This window comes from Magallana gigas, chromosome 8, assembly GCF_963853765.1.
Source record: "Magallana gigas chromosome 8, xbMagGiga1.1, whole genome shotgun sequence".
NCBI lineage: Eukaryota > Metazoa > Mollusca > Bivalvia > Ostreida > Ostreidae > Magallana > Magallana gigas.
In genome coordinates, this window is record NC_088860.1 from 48,808,305 (window position 1) to 48,826,001 (window position 17,697).

Genomic DNA, 17,697 nt, shown 5'->3' on the forward strand with positions numbered 1-17,697 from the left:
AATTTTTAAATATTTCAGAATAAAACAAGTACAACTTACATATAGCACTATAAAGAATAGTCAGGGACGGTCTCAAACTTTTCTGAAAAATTGCCCTTTTTTCACATTTTCACAGGTCCAGAACCACGCTCCAGTCCCGAGCAACTGCCATAAACTACCATAGGATTGGTAGCTTAATGTATACCCATGCAAATAATCACCAGTTGATGGGGGGGGGGGGGGGGTCAATCACCTTCTTTCCGAGTGACATTTCGTGTTCTGAACCAACTCTACTTTTCAAGCACAAAACCGAAAGTGAAAATTTTGGCCACAGTTTCGCATTTTTATTCCATATCTGATTAAAAGTGCTAACAGTATTAAAGTGTCATATATCAATGAAATTGACATGAGCACCTCTATCCACAAAATGAATGCAATAAATATTCTACCAATTTATACCTCTCAAATAACCAGCCAAACACCAGGTTCTCCCTTTATTTCAAAATTTTGCTTCCTTCGAAACTATCCCCTGCCACCATAGTGAGACGGAGGCTGTGTAACAGCCTCCGTATATTGTGATTGTTTTGCCCGTGACGTCAAATAATGAGGATTCCTTAAGCACCATCTAGCGGTGGACGAAATAATGAATAATTATGAGATTCAATGAATAAACATGGCATGCTTCTTTGTCTCTGTTGTACATGTATATCGTTCGCGTATTATCAATCAATCTCCCGCGGAGACGTATCTTTCTTCACCGCTGCAACCCCCCCCCCCCCCTGCAAGTGATTTGGGAAGTCAGTATGTCCTACGAGCTGATAAGTGTCGCGCGGGGGAAAAATAGTTAGAATTGACAAAAAATCTTTTACATGATGCAAACAATGTCCATTATATATATCATTAAAACTGGTACCATATAACTGAACTTGAGTTCTCTGCAAATTCAAAATAAATAGCAAAATTTAGTTTATTGTTTCCATAGTCTGTGTTTATTGTTTCTATAGTCTTTAAGAGAGAGAGAGAGAGAGAGAGAGAGAGAGAGAGAGAGAGAGATTTCTGTTAAAAAATAAGAAGTATACGAATTAAACTTCACAAACACAGTTTATCAATCTTTAAATCAAACATCACAAACCGTGAAGAATACTTCATTGTGAGGCATACTTCTGTTCTCTTTGCTAGAAATCAAACTTCACAAACAGTAAAGAATACATGTACTTCGTTTATAGGCATACTTGTTTTCTCTTTGCTTGAAATCAAACATCACAAACAGTGTAGAATACATGTACTTCATTGTTAGGCATGCTTCCTTTCTCTTTTCTTGAAATCAAACATCACAAATAGTGTAGATTACTTTTTTGTTAGGCATACTTCTTTTCCTCTTACTTGAAATAAAAACTATAAGAACAAAACGTTTCCCCTTATCTTGGATAGAACACGTGATGCACCTCACGCGTTGATCGGTTAACAGGGGTAACACGTGGACTCGGACTGAAACTGCATGCTGGATTCAATCACAATGTACATGTACTATATTCTTTTGTCGAAACTAATTTTATGAATGTATACTTTTAGTATATTTCAAATGAATGTACATAAAATCATGCCCAAAAGAAATTAATATCTCTCTCTCTCTCTCTCTCTCTCTCTCTCTCTCTCTCTCTCTCTCTCTCTCTCTCTCTCTCTCTCTCTCTCTCTTTCATAACGATCATAACAAGTTTAGCTTTTTAAAAAAGCTTATCGTCTTTAGAGCAAACTCTTAACAGCATTAAGATATCAAAGACAATTTAATTATTTTTTATATAAATGTCGCCTTCTTCTCCATACAATAGCGCGCCGAACTTTTTTTTTAAAAATGTGCCTGTTAAGCGTGCGTGCTTAAAAATTGTTTGTTGAAAATTGTTTACAGCGTGTTATTTATTTGAAATCGACTGCAGTAGGTAAAAAGAGATCTTAAGAAGGATTGTATCACTCTAGTAAAATCAAAGTTAATACAACTGCATTCAGTATCACTTATTTTTACTGATATTTTTTTTTTACTAAAATTAGTTTAACCGTATCTAATATACAAACGTGTTTACTGATATTAGCCATACCGTATCAAATTTCATTGGTTTACCTTGTTTGCAACGAGTCATTCGGTCAAAGAAATGGTTATTCCATACTTTACAATTATTGTAAACAAATTAATATAAGACTCGATCGAGCTTTGTTTTCATAACAATGCATGATTTCTTACCTATGTATCTCTCTCAAAACTTGACTTCTAATGTTCAAATTTTGGTCAATCATTCAAAATGAGCAAGTAAACCATTTGATACATAAAAAAGAAAAGAAATTTTTGATCTAAAATCGTTTCCAAGTCCCTTTATTTTTTTCTACCTAACTCTGATGTAAACCTGAAAAATATCCTCGCGACCTTAAATTGCCATAATACTAAACTGTTTCGCGAATATTCTAACATGATAAGCGGTAAGCGTGCTGTTTGTCCTTAAATAAAAAAAATCATAATTATATTGTCATTAGTTTAGTTTCCTCCGAAATGATGCCTCCGTCTATCAGTACTTTCAGTACTTTGATTTTTTGATACATTTGATTGTAGCCAGGGGATGTGTGTCTTCGGAACACTGTAACTAGAATTTAATCAGTTCCCATTCAGCACAAATACCATCAATTTATTCTTTTTAAGGCCAATCACCAATTTCTGAAAGAAAGTACGGGGAGTATACATATACAAATAAAAAATCTTACCGAAATCATGAAATTCCTTCTCGTGGGGGGGGGGGGGGGTGGGGGGGGGGGTGGGGTGGGGGCTAAGCCCCCCACCCCTATAGCCCCCCCTTCGCCGACGCCTATGACATGTACTCGAAAGTACACGTTATACATATATCACAGAATGTGCGAAGTACAGGTTGTTTGTAACAGTTTATTTATTGACAGTAGAACCAATGCCCACACGCCTCTTAATATCATGTAATTTCAATGAAAATGCATGAATATGATATTAAAAGAAGTAGATAATAAGAGGTTGCAAAAACTGAATAAATGGCAACTGAATGCATTGCAGACAATATTGAAGGACAGTTGAGCATAATTGAACGAAATTATACATAGAAATAAAAAATCCAATATTCGTGTAAAATTAAAAATATTTATAGAATGCATGCACAGCATTTAGTAGAAATGCCCGCATACGTGTGCAGAATGATAAGTCATACTTCATAGATATATGGACAGTTTCAGATGCTAGGTTAAAACTCGATAATCTTTAATCATATCACAGAATTATTCATAGAACATAATAAGACTACGATTTAAATAGCAATCCACTAAAATCTAAAATTCCCACTGTATCAATAAAATATGTACATGAACCTTCGCATGTTTTTGGTAGGAAGAAAAGTTCCATCCTCTGTTCCAATAATGTAAGAATTAAGGCAATGACATGGAAACTGCGGTTCAAATGATAAAATTTTTGAAAGATATTGTCTACAATTAACAACACAGGAATTATCAAAATTTAGGACTAGGGCCTCCCCCATCCCGTTTTCTATTTTGGGTTTAATAATTGATTGATTTATTTGTTATTTAATTGGGGTAATAAAAGTAATATGTACCTTGATTAAAATATAGATATAAAACAAAAATATAAGTATATCTCTGTAACCCCTCCCTATTTGACGACAGCTAGTTTTATGAATGAAAGGTTTCTAAAACTTTAAAAGGAAAGGTATCTACAACATCCCCCACCCCACTCCACTCCGGATAAAATATTTAGGGTTTTTTCGTGATTTTAACGAGTACATTAGCGTCTTACCATTTTCCCTATCTGCCTTTGTTTTTGTTTTGTTTTTGTTTTTGTTTTTGTTTTTTTTATTGTGGGGGGGGGGGGGGGAGGGTTATAATAATCTATACTACTAACTACTATAATAAAATAACAGACTCGATTTTTGGGGCTTTAATACCAAGAAATCGGTAGAGTACTGTCTTTTGTTTTCTATATTTTTAAACATCATTGGTATTTAAAGATCACCAATTTGTTTTTATTTTTTCTCAATCAAGCTTTGCTTATTAATAACCAACGAAAATTCCTTTTTAAAATCCGGAAACCATCTGGATTTTTTTTTGGTTTTACAATCTTGTGCATGCGCATTACATATATTCACGCACGGGAGGCTCTTCAGTTTATGTTTCCACAATATCACATTTGCATGGATAAACGATAATACAAATACGTGTAAATGGGACTCAATTTGAATGAGAAATATTTTTCTATGTGCTTTGAGGTACATTGAAGTTATATTTTCATTGAAATATATATTTACGTTTCTTTTTATTTGATACAATAAATTTTTTGGACCCCTACCCCACTTCTACAAAAATTCGCTTTGATTTATACTTAAAGAACCGGAAAAATAAACTTGGGACTGGTAAAGAGATGTCTGTCACATTCAACACAGATTGTTTTGAATTAACATTCTTTTTATGAAAATATAATGTGGATGTGCCTCCATAGACACAGTTTTGAATCTTCAAAATAAATCTGCAGCTGTGCAGTTCTACAGCTGCTTTAAGTGATTAATAAAGGCATTGTTCTGTTCTTGTATGCGTGATTGGATATAAAACATGTAAAACCTCATGTTTATTCATTTTTTTATCTCTTGATACCAGTGTTGATCAGCTTTGGGCAGAAACAAGCCAGTTCAAGAAATGTTTACAATTTGATTTAAGGAATGAATTCAATATTCATTTGTTTTATACAACATAAAATGGTTTGCAGCAGTTTACGCTTTATAAACCGCGAAGCGGTTTATAAAAAAGCGTAAACTATTTCAAACCATTTTATATCCTATATTCATTGCTTATAATTTAATTTTTTTACTCTTCATTGTAGATAAAAACGCTCATTTGACCTTTAAAATGACGATAAATTGTACAAAATTCAAACATAACGTCAGGCGTATTGATACGTTTTTGACGTTAGTCTTACTATGACGTAGGCATCATTCTTTTACGATATAAAATAATTTTTTAGCCAATCAGAAAGAGCGTTACAACCAGAATTAAATTATACTCAAATGTTTAAGATGGCCACACTATCTTCTGAAATCTGATTGGTTTAGACGCAGTGGGTAATACGTTCTATTACCCTCAGCGTTAGCAAAATACTTGGCAACGGGTAACACAACAAATTGTTACATGCGCGTAAACTATGTACGTACGGTTCGCCATAGAATTCATGTCATTCAGATATCAAAGCAGTTAAGTTTTCTTTAAAATAAAGACATTCAGTATAACAAAATAAATAGTGCCTGATTAGGAGGGCAAGAGTTGAAATTGACATCCCTCAAAAACCATTGTTAACCTCCGCTTCGCGTCGGTTGACAATGGTTTTCTCGGGGTGTCAATTTCAACTCTTACCCTCCTAAACAGGCACTATTTATATAATGTTACTCGTTTGTACCGCGCATGTCACGAGATTTCCATTTCAGTAACCGTTTTTGATATTAAAAAGTTTAAATATATCTTTGGTTGTTATTTACAACAGAGAAAATATTACCATACTACATAACATTTTACACAAGAATAGAGGAAAAAGTAAACATTCAAAATCGTACATAATTAAGGAATAACCTTGGAATCATTCGTTGAGTATTATGAGGTGATAATTTTGGTCGGGGACTGAGCAAACCTATAAAGGCCTTATTTTCAGACTTCTGTGAGAGATCTGATCAAGTCATGTCCAAATTTCAAAACGATTTCAAACAATGAATTCTTATAACTTATATAATTCAATACAAGATTGATATTTTTTGCGTTATTTATATTTTGTATAATTATGCGCCCCATATATGCCTCATTGGTGAAATGTGTTGGACGACATGTTACAAATTTAATTGAGTGTTATCAGAGACAGGGACACATGAATATGTTAGCATTATAATATTAAGTATTGTAGATAGACATGACTATACATTTCATTAACCGTCATTTACTTTTAATTTTTTCCTCAATTAGTGAGATTTTTGCGATGAAATAATTTCATGTGATATGAAAACGAGTCATGTCAAATATACTTAAACCCTAGTCAAGTTTTCAACAAGTGAAAAGCTGTCAATGTGACAGCAAACCGGGTTTTAATTTTTATGTGAACTGTATCTGTGATTATAAATTGAGTGTTATCAGAGACAGAGACACAGGAAAATGTTCGTGTTATATAAGTATGTAGTTTTTAAAAATTAGTGTATTTAGGTATATTATTTATGTTCTTAGCTTTCTATGCCAATAACTTTTTTATGTACAGCGCTATAGAGTAATTTAATATAAATTATATATGGCGCTTTATAAATTTTAAATAATATTTATAATAATAATAGTATTTCCCAAAGGGTTATACTTTTTTTTCTGCGTCGATGACCGATTTCATTCGTTGAATAGTCAGTCAAAGAACCCTCGATCAACTTCAGATCATCAGCAGACAAATTATAATGTCTGTCGTCGTTCGGTCTATATACATTTTGGATTTTTCTTAAATGTCGGCGGAAAACACCGATTGACGGAAGAAAATGGTCTTTTGGGACAATTTTGATAAATCGGCTGATGGACGACCGACCATAAAGGGATTACATTAAACATCTACCGTCTATCATGCGATACATGTAAACAGCGGCCAGGCGGACGACCCCGTGCTGTTGACTTTTTGTAAACAAATTAAAGCATTGCCCACGTGTTTTCTCGTCCGATACCGGCGTTGGGTGATCCTATTTCTTCACCCGATGATGCAAGGAAAATTTGTTCGCCCGAACATCGGCTTAAATGTGACGTAAACATTAACGATGACATTTTCTCAGAATGAAAAGAAATGTTACTGATGATAATGACAAAACAATCTATTGCAGACCTTTATATGTAGTGTTATTTTGCAATTTCCAAAAGAGGGTTAATTACCTGCTCTTTAAGTTAATAACAAATGAATATTTTTGAAAATTTAAGAAAAATCCCTCAAATTTTACACCCGGATTGAAATTTTCTTAATTGTGAAAATATAACAAATGACTAGACTCATTAAAGGATGTCAAAAAAATTTATGAATACCAATGAAGCTAAAAAGATACAAAGTATAAAGTTTTCAAAAACAATTTTCAAGAATACTTTAGTCAGAATTTTCTTCCACTAGTATTTGTTTTCAAATACCAAATGAACTCATTTTTTAATTGAATTAAACAAAAATCTCAAAGATGATATAGCTAAAACATTTATCAAATTTATTATATTGACCTTATAATGCTGGAATAAAATCGATATGAGGTCAATTATTTTGAGATATTGTGTCTCTAAATGTTTTTAATCATTTTATGAATATTTTTGCATTGCGTATGTGCCATACGATATTTATCAGGAACGAGTGTGATAAACCAACAGAAAATAAGCAAAATTATTTAGGCTTTATGATAAGAATTTAACTTTTATTATTTTAGAACTGCCAAAAATGATTTAGTGGAAAACAAAATAAAAAAATTGAATTATTCCGAAGTTCCTCTGTTTTGCCATAAGCCTATTTTTGTTTGAGCCTAGTTTTAAAATTTAGCAAAAATATCGAATGTTATGTCATTATAATTTATTTTATAAATATGTTTTGTGCTAAGGACAAATTTTACTACACTTTACTTTACTAGCTGACACCAAAAAATGGCACGATACGGCATTTTCTCAAAATATCTAGCTCCAAACAGGTCAACCGTCAAAACCACGTGTTTTCCGCTTGTATGTAAACGGACTGCACACTCCCCTGAAAGCAAAATCATTTACGTGTATCAAATCTAAATGTTACTTTTGATTAATTTTATTACATGAACTTCAAAACGGAAAGAATTTTTTTAAATAAATACACCTTTAGCACATAGAATATCATCTACAAAAGTAGTAAAGAGGTTATTCTGTTAATACATGAAGTTAATGCTACGTACTTATTATAATGTAAATTATTAGGTACATGTTACATTTAATATATAAATACTGAATGTAATGGACATATATTTATTCCAGAAAAAGCTGGATGGCTACAAGTTTCCAGTATACTCAACAGAATTCTGTCCCAGAAATCAGACAGAGTGGAACGAAAGGTCGTCTGCCATCAACTGTACCAAGGACAATGGATACCTGTGTTTCCCGAACGAAAAGTTCACCCAGCTGCTGGAGTTTTGTTTTAAAGATCCTTTCATATGGATACAGGAAGGTACACTATATAAGGAATAAGGAATCATTCTTTGAGTATTATGAGGTGATGATTTCGGTCGGGGCGTGATCACATCCAATAAAGCCCTTTATGATTGATTTGATCATACCCCGACCGAAATTATCATCTCATAATATTCAAAGAATGATTCCTTATTACTTATATTTATATAATTTTAAGCCATTGTACGATTATATATTTAAATATTAATAAGCAAACAACGCTGGCGCCTGGATTTGGCGTCATTTGTATTATGGGTTATATAGTACAAAATCGATACGCAGTGTTATCACAGGTAAAGACACTGGAAAATGTATATATTTGCAACTAAACGATAAAGCTGCTAGATTGTAATTGGCGGCCCATGTTCTAAGTAGTTGTTCGTTACTGTGGAGCTAGTATGCACGTCTTACTATAAAATAGTTACACATATATTAGAAGTATTTATATTTATTTATATGAGCAAATATATAACTCATGTCTGTTCTGCTATTTATAAAGTCGACAAATTTGTTCATGAAGTCAATTTGAATCAATCAATTATTAGAATTTGCAACATTTGTAACACAAAATAATATCAACATAGAAATTTTATAAATAAAATTCAACAGCATAATTGTCATGACCCCGTTATTAAGATATAACAAAAATAATACAATAATATTGTTGATAAATAAATTCGGGCTAGTTTAACAAAAGTTTATAATTTTTCGAATTCGGTCTTAACACACCGTGTACCTAGACAATAATAATTATTTAAGATCTAATTATTGACTTTTTCTATTAAAAAACCATTCAAATATTGAGGTACTTTTTAGCTTACATGAACTGAAAGCTCAAGTGAGCTTTTCTAATCAAAATTTGTCCGTTGTCTGTCGTCGTTGGCGTTGGCGGCGTTGTAGTTGTAAACTTTTCACAATTTCATCATCTTCTCCAGAACCACTGGGCAGATTTTAAGCAAACTTGGTACAAAGCATCACTGGGTGAAGGTGATTCAAGTTTGTTGAAATGAAGGGCCACGCTTTTTTAAAGGGGAAATAATTTAGATTTATTGAAAATTTGTTGGTATTTTTCAAAAATCTTCTTAAAAAATATTAAGGCCAGAAAAACTGTAACTTGTATAAAAGCATCATCAGGTAGCGTTGATTCAATTTTTTTCAAATCATGGTCCCCGGGGGAAGAGTGGGGGCCACAATGGAGGAATGGATTTTATGTATAGAGTAAATTTTTAAAAATCCTCTTTTTAAAAATTAAATTATCTGGCCAGAAAAGCTTTAACTTGTGTGAAGGCATCCTTAGATAGTGTAAATTCAAGTTTGTTCAAATCATGGTCCCTGGGGGTTGGGTGGGGCCACAATGGGGGATCAGGTTTTACATAGGAATATATGGAGAAAATATTTTACAAATCTTCTTCTCAAAAACTATTAGGCCAGGAAAGCTCAAATTTGAGTGGAAGCATCCTCAGATAGTGTCGATTCAAGTTTGTTCAAATTATGGACCCTGGGTGTAGAGCAGGGCCACAATTGGGGGGGGGGGAGATACATTTTTATATAGCCATATATAGAGAAAACCTTTGAAAAATCTTCTTTAAAAAAACTATTAGGCCATGAAGGCTCAAATTGACGTGGAGGCATCCTTAGGTAGTATATATATAAGTTCCTTCAAATCATGGTCCCCAGGGGCAGGGAGGGTCTTACATATCATTACGGATAACAAAAGCAAACGTTAACCCGGTTCTAAATAAAAACATAACGTAAACCATTTTACATGTACAAAAAGGACTGCGAACGATAGCATTGTCAAGCCGCCTAACTAAAAGTCATTTTTTGAAAGTTGTCTAATTAAAGTTAATTTTTTATAATAATGTAAACATTTATGTATATTTTGATTTGATTTAAATGATTTGGTCAAACAAAGAGAGATAACTTTGGATTCTGGGTTAAAATAGCTCATTTCATAATAGAAAATAACGAAAAACGGAAAAGTTTTTTATAACATCTCCCCCCCCCCCCCCCCCCCCCCCCCGTGAAATAAAAATTCCTTTTGAGGGGTTTTAATTATTGTTATTTAGCATATTTTTTATCATAGGGTTTGTTGTTTCATGGGGGGGGGGGGGGCATAAGTCTACAGAGCGCACTACATTCCAAAAAAAGAATTTTGCTTTGTAAATTTTTGAAAACTAAATTATAGATATGAATTAATATGAAATTTTACTTTAATATATATCGAAAATATGTTATTATTAAGTTTTTATGCACATATTGGCCGCTAAATAATATTTTCCTCACTCATAGAGACCGATTTCAATGAAAAATTTTTAGACCCCGTGTTAGCAAAACTTTTGTTTCAAAATGATTAATTTGATTACAAATTTTATTTTGATATATATGATTAGGATTTGAATATACGTTTTAGTAGAAAACTTAGTTTTTGAATATCTGACAGGAATTCCGAAATATTTGGATGTAAAATGTAGGCGGGAAACGGGCGTTAGCGTTCACAGTTCTTTACATTAAGCCTCCTTAACTGCAGAATATCAGCATTTTAATTCCATGACAATACTTCTTAATTCTGCGTGCTCATTGTAATATCATTGTATTTATTTCTTGTTTAAATAATCAATGAATGATTTCATTTCAGGTTATTGTTTGTATCTAAAAAAGGATGACTCGACGATATATTCATACAGCTGCAGTAGTTTCCAATCCGGTTGTCATAATTCTTCCTTTCAATCACATGAATTGCTTAAACGTAAGTCTGAAGGAGTAATATATTTAACATAAAAACAATATATAAATAGTGCCTGTTTGGGAGGGTAACTGTTGAAATTGACACCCCGAGACAACCATTGTCAACCGACGCGGTGCGGAGAAAGTTTAATTTTTTTTACTGCTTTTATATAGAAATGAAGTGAAGTTGAACCGTACGCGCATAATTTACGCGCATGTAACAATTCGTTGTGTTACCCGTTGCCAAGTGTGTTTCTAACGCTGAGGGTAATAGAACGGATTACCAACTGCGTCTAAACCAATCAGATTTCAGTACTAGTATTTAACATAAAAGTATAATACTAGCATTTGTGGTTTTAACATTATTCGTTTAGCAATGAATTTCGTTCACGAAATCAATTTTCATTGGATTAAAATTTATGACAAAAGTGTATCAGTACAGTTAATCGGTATAGCAATCGTCTACGGGTGAAAGTGACTTTAAATTTTGAAATTGTCAAAATTTTCGAATATTAATGAAACTATGGTACACTATCTTATAAAATCCGTCTTTAAATGTATAATCAAAATCAATAAAAATCATTATAATGATTCTTTTGAAAAAAATCTTTCTGAGAACAAACCATTTTGAAAATTTCTTTAATTTCTAATGCATATTCTTCGTTTGGTTTTGGAAAACATCAATATTCAACAATTCATGACTGTCAGGTGCAATAAAAAAAACAACAAACAACCAAAAAACAAACGGTTTAACCTCAAATGATATGACGTCCTTGAGTTGTAATCTATGTTTGCTATCTTTTCTTTGTGACAAACTCGTTGTTGGGCCATGGAAACTCAAGCTTGTACGTAATTATACCTTTTTCCGTATAGTCAATGGTCAAAATATATCTGACAGATACATGTTTATCGTGCTATGTTACTGTCTCGAAATATAAGCGATATGATATGAAGAGAATGAGAGAACTTTTTAAATGCCCCCTTCGATCATGTGTTCCTTCCCTTGCAAAATTTATCTTTTGAGTCAATTTATTAAATACATTATACATGATATGAAATCGCAAAACTCTTTAAGTATTTACCGGTCATCAGAGGATTCTATCTCCTCCTAGGCACCTGATCCTACCTCTATCTTTTTGGAGGTTCGAGATGCTCTGATTTAAATTTGTATTTCGTTTTGTGGATTTTTGAGATGGTTGATGGTTTGTTATTGTCATTTTTTCATTTCATCACAGTAGTCAAATCATTTTTCTTTACATTTTTTTTTTGCATGTTCTCAAATGCTAGTATAAAGATTTGAATGTTTGTCGATGAATTTATTTCCTTTTTCTGAAGCTTTAAAATTTAGAACATATAATTTTTAGTCGGTGTTAGTAAGAATAATCTTGTTGTAAATTATGTCACGCCGGAAAAAAACTTACAAAGTAAAAAGATACGAAGGAGAAACAGAAAAAACTTCACCTATGCATGTAGTGCAAATATTTTCGAACATATACATGTAAAACACAGTTAAAGCGATCACGCTTATAAAGAATTGACGTTTGACGTTGAATTAATGTACAATGCGCATACGGAAGTTACGCATGATGTTTGTAACATTTAAGATCATAACATATTAAGATCATTTTCGCAGAGTGTTTTGATAAATGATAATCATATATTTTCTTAATTTATTTTTTTTTTTTGATAGATGTTAAACTTTTAGGTAGAAATTATATAATTAGTTGATATGTGATTTTTGTTTTAAAATTCTTATTTTAATAACTTAAAGCCTCCCTTTGCCACAATATCTTCAGCCCTCTACGCCACCTCGTGTTATCAAATACTCCTCAATTCATATACCTGAGATGGTTTTTTGCCGAGAATATTGATTTCAAATCTTCAGTGAATGATTTTGGTTAAAAAACGTAAAGTTTCTCATTTGGAATTATGTATAGATTACTTTGAAAAAAATACATGACAATAACAAACCGTGAACCATCTCAGAAATCTATAAAGCTAAATACAAATTCAAAGCAAAGCAACACGGACTTCCAAATAGATAGAGGTATGACAGGTGCCTAGGAGGAGTAAGCACCCTCTGCTGACCAGTCACACCCGCCGTGTGCTGTTTGTCGTAATCGGGGAAAAAATCGGAAAAAGTCCGTAGACAGTTAGGTGATTAATTATGGTCTAACAATTAGTATGAAAAACGTCAGTCAGCATGCGACTGAATGGAAGATTGTATTTGTTGACAAGGTCGTTTTATCGATCATCGAACTACCGAGAAGATGACTTCAATTGAGACTGCTAACAGTCCTGTTTTATCAACCTGTTTGTCAGTAGCTTACTTCGCCTTAAAAACTGTTCATACGAAGATCATGCCCTTCAAAAGCACGACCCATCTACAATAAAGGTTTTATTCCTTTTACTTACAATGGTTTCAAGAAATTGTTATTGCATTCCGCTCAAAATAAAACTTCAAAATAACGTGTATCCTTTGTTTATGAAATTAAAAAGCTGTAACACTAAAATTAAATGTTTTTACATTTGTTTTAACATTTTTTGCAATAAAAAGGTAAATATTTATAATCTTCAATATATCTTTACATACTTTGAAATGTAAATTCTTCTATGAAAACTTATTGTTTAAAGAGTGAAACACCAAAGCCCCTAAACTCTATTTTGTAAAAATTGAGTCCGATTGTTAAACATTTTGGCAGTATTGAGGCAGTAATATTGAGAGATCAATATTAATTGTAAAATTTATCACCATTCCACTCCGGGTAATAATGTCTATGAAGTCCTTTACCAAAACTTTTAAATTCACGTCGTTTGGGTCAGGGGCTCAGGCCTACTGGAAGGCTCATAATGACCATGTAGTGAAAATGTATTAAATCTTAGAGAAACTTCTTCCTACTCAAATATATGTTTGAGAAAAACAAAATGCATAATTATGATTTCCATAGAGTCCTCTTCATAAATTGATAACTTTACCCTTTGGTCAGGGGTTCATGTCATCAGATGGTGTAGTGAAAAATGTATCAAAACTTAGAACATCTTATTCTCTACTTAACCAGTAGTGCAAAATAAATAGAATACATGATTATGATGCCCATAAAGTCCTCTGCATAAACGGTAAAATTCATTTCTCCTTTGGTCAGATCCTAGGGTTGGTCATATATTTAAAATACCGGTATATGGAACCATAGAAATTCGTCGTCTTTACATAAAGAAATATATTCGGTAACAACTAAATGCATGATTATAATGTTCATGAGGCCCTCTACCTAAATTGTGAATTGCAGGCTCTTGGATCAAGATTTCAGGCCCTAGGGCGGAGACAATATCGCCATAAAGTAAAAATGTATGAAGTTTTATAAAAAAAAATTCTGTACTTTCACAATACATGGATACAGTCTAAATCCATTTGTTACTTTGTCTATAATTTCATGTCTCTAAATTCTGAAATTAATTGCCCAGGGATATTTTATTGTCGGAGGTGGTGTGGGGTATGGTCATGTAGTGTAAATGTATGTTTTGGGTCACAGGGCTCAACATAAACGCTTGTACGCTCGCGCAGTGAAAAAATATAAGGACACGTGAATACTGCTGGGCACTTGTCAAACTTGACTAGTATGGTTTTAAGATTATCGGTGAGTTATTTTGAATTTCAATTACAAAGCAAATGAGTGACACTTGATCGGGATCGAACTTGAATAATTTCAAACATCTTTCAATATTGAACTGTAATCGTATGGATCTTAGTTCCGAACTATACACATGTTAAGATAGATAAGGGAACAAAATATTGTAAAGATTATGGAAAGAAATGTTTTAGGAATCATTCATAGACTTGATGACTTTCTGTGTTTCATTAAAAAAAAACCCAGCTGAGAATCCAATATCAGATGGCCAACAGTGAAAGTTGTTACTAACAATCCATGTTTATATTGATGGAAAAATGCATAATGGGAACTACTTTAATTTTTCATTTGAAAAGTAAAGTAAATAACTATAATGATTATAATTAATAATAAATAACCTTTTTTTAGTGATTTAAGCTGTAGTTTTTAAGTTGACAATATTTGATCTTTAACATTTTTCAAACATGAAATTTGAACAAGTAAATGTGTTGGTCACTTGTCCGAATGGACAAGTAGGAAAAAAAGTAGGAGCCGTAAGCCACTATTAAAAGTCTCTTAGAAATGCCGTGTCTAGACCGTAAACAATTTTACATTAGGTTATGCTACTCAGGCGACCTTCAGGGCCTTTGGGTGTCCTGTTATATGTATATTGGGTACAGGGGTATCGATGAGCATCAACATCTATTAGGAAACATGGTGGAAACAGAAACTTTGGACAGAGTACAGTCACTTGCTTTTTAGCTCACCTGAGCTGAAAGCTCAAGTGAGCTATTCTAATCACATTTTGTCCGTCGTTCGTCTGTCCGTCCGTCCGTCTGTCCGTCCGTCTGTCTGTCGGTCTGTAAACTTTTTTACATTTTAAACTTCTTCTTTAAAACTGCTCGGCCAATTTCAACCAAATTTGGCACAAAGCATTCTTATGGAAAGGCAAATATAAATTGCAAAAATGAAAGACAGATCTTCATTCAAAGCGGAGAAAACATCGAAACTGTAGAAAAAAGGGGGGTGCAGTTTTAAAAATATTCTTCTCAAGACCTACTGAGTCAAATTCAATGTATTTTAGCACAAGTCATCCTTATAGAAAGGAAAATATTAATTGCAAAAATTATGGGCTAATTCTGATTCAAATCTGAGTTATTACGAAAATAATAAGAAAGAAAAGGCGTGTTTCAAGCAATTTATAGCATCCATGAGTCTTGGTAAAATGGGTAGGCATGACCGGGCCAGGGCAAAACAAAAGATTGACAGTTTTTAATCTGCTGCCAATCTCATTAAAATTTCAAGATATTTACTGACCAGTATATTTGTATTCGCTGTAAATATTGCTGCAAAATAATGCGTAATTGGAATTGACGATTGCCGATCTTCCCCGGCTTTTATTTTGCCACGGCCCGGGTTTGCTTACCCATTTTACCAAGACTCGTATGCCATAATTCTAAAACGAGGTTCTTTGTTTAAAGCAGCCATGACACTATATGATAAACGGGTCGATCTGACAATGATGAATTTGTTTGTTGTGCAACAGCTCGTGACTACGAAGGGAATCTTTGAAAAATGCAAAATACATTGGTGCCGATTTTGCGAAGTAAATTGAGGCTAAATATTTCAATGCATTGACAGATTTCACATATGACGGTGGTGTTTGCTTGTTGTGATTTTCGTTTCGTTTTCATTTATGCTTTGCGTTAACCTGGGAACTGTCTCTTGTATTTCCTGATTTTTACGTATCAAATCAAACAGAGACTTCGGTAAATCAAACAGTTTACCGTTTACCTGCGCAGATAAAGCACAGCTGAGGTATTAAGAAAGAACTAAAATGCAATTCAATCAGGCTATCGGTAATTCGGTATCATCTTTTGCGTAATGGTAGAATAATGCAATATGTTTTGTTGAGATGCTCGGCATTTTCTCGAATTTATTCAGTTTAAATAGAATTTAATATCGCTGACGGAAATATGTAGGTATATACATGTATATGATTCATTTTGATAAATAAATTGTGTTCTTTTTTTGTTATAGTGCATGTTTCTTTTGTTTAATTGTTTACAATTTCTATTTACTTACCATATTTGAGTTTTAAGCTTCGAATTATAACAAGATACAGAGATTTGCTCACAATTCTATGTTTGTTCACAGATCTGAGGCCATTCATTTCTTTCCATTTTAAATGCCGAATAGGAAATACCAAGTTAAAAATCTTAACCTGAATGTAATAAACTCATGTGAACAAAATATGACTCAAATATAGCAAAATTTTGAGCTCATCTTGCTTATAATTCTACGATTGACGCTGAAACTTTGGTTGATCATTTAGAAATTCTATATGAATTAGAGTATGTTTAATACTTGTACACAAAAAAAAAATTAAAGAATGATATGCTGTATATAACTACTCTCTGGGACCCCCTCTTTATACAATGCATAATGTGAAATGTGAGTAAATAAAAACGACATCGTTCAAACGGTTTCCATAGTTCTGACACATTTCTGTTGCGGGTAATAAAGAATTATCGCTATTCCTAAGAAAATATTACAGCGGAAAATTGTCCTGGTTTGTAGCCATTTGCTATTTTTGAATAAAAATAAAAATAATGGGTGGGCCATAGTAAATTAGAGTGATGTGCCTGTCAATACGGTAACATTGATTTTTATAGCTCTTTAACATGTCACGTGACAGCATTTTTCATTCCAGTGTATTCATCAATCAAGTGTGAGTAAAGTTATAAAAGTCACGAGTTTACGCGAGGTAAACAACAGTCAATTAATTATAATGGAGAAGACAAATTAAATCGTTGAATATTTTTAATTTGAGAAATTGAGCGCATTGAGGTGCAATTTTTTCATTCACATATATACATGTAGGAATTTTTTGATAAAATCAATAAATATTATATTAAAAAAAATTCATAACTAGTAAGTAGTTGAGGAAGAAAATGTACCTATATGCTCTCATATATTTTGATCGCTTTATTAAGTGGGGGAGGGGGGCAGAACGAAAATACAGGGAATTAGAAGTTATATAACAGTGTATCCCTACCAAATATTTAGTTCTATATCTTGCGTAGGATTTTCTTATTCTGTGTAAAAACAGTATTTAACTAGATGCTGTCATTAGACAGTAATACCCGCA

General features: G+C 32.8%; 2 protein-coding genes across 2 annotated transcripts in view; both read left to right on the top strand.

Moving 5' to 3' along the window:
* LOC105340291 (uncharacterized) overlaps positions 1–17,697 on the top strand; it is a 754,579-nt gene that overhangs the window by 172,149 nt on the left and 564,733 nt on the right. The window lies entirely within an intron of this gene.
* The window catches only part of LOC105328615 (uncharacterized), a 111,277-nt gene that overhangs the window by 12,465 nt on the left and 81,115 nt on the right, over positions 1–17,697 (top strand). The window contains exons 2-3 of the mRNA XM_066069394.1: positions 8,023–8,212; positions 10,853–10,963. Coding sequence (XP_065925466.1) covers positions 8,023–8,212; positions 10,853–10,963 — 301 coding nt within the window. The remainder of the gene's footprint in view (positions 1–8,022; positions 8,213–10,852; positions 10,964–17,697) is intronic.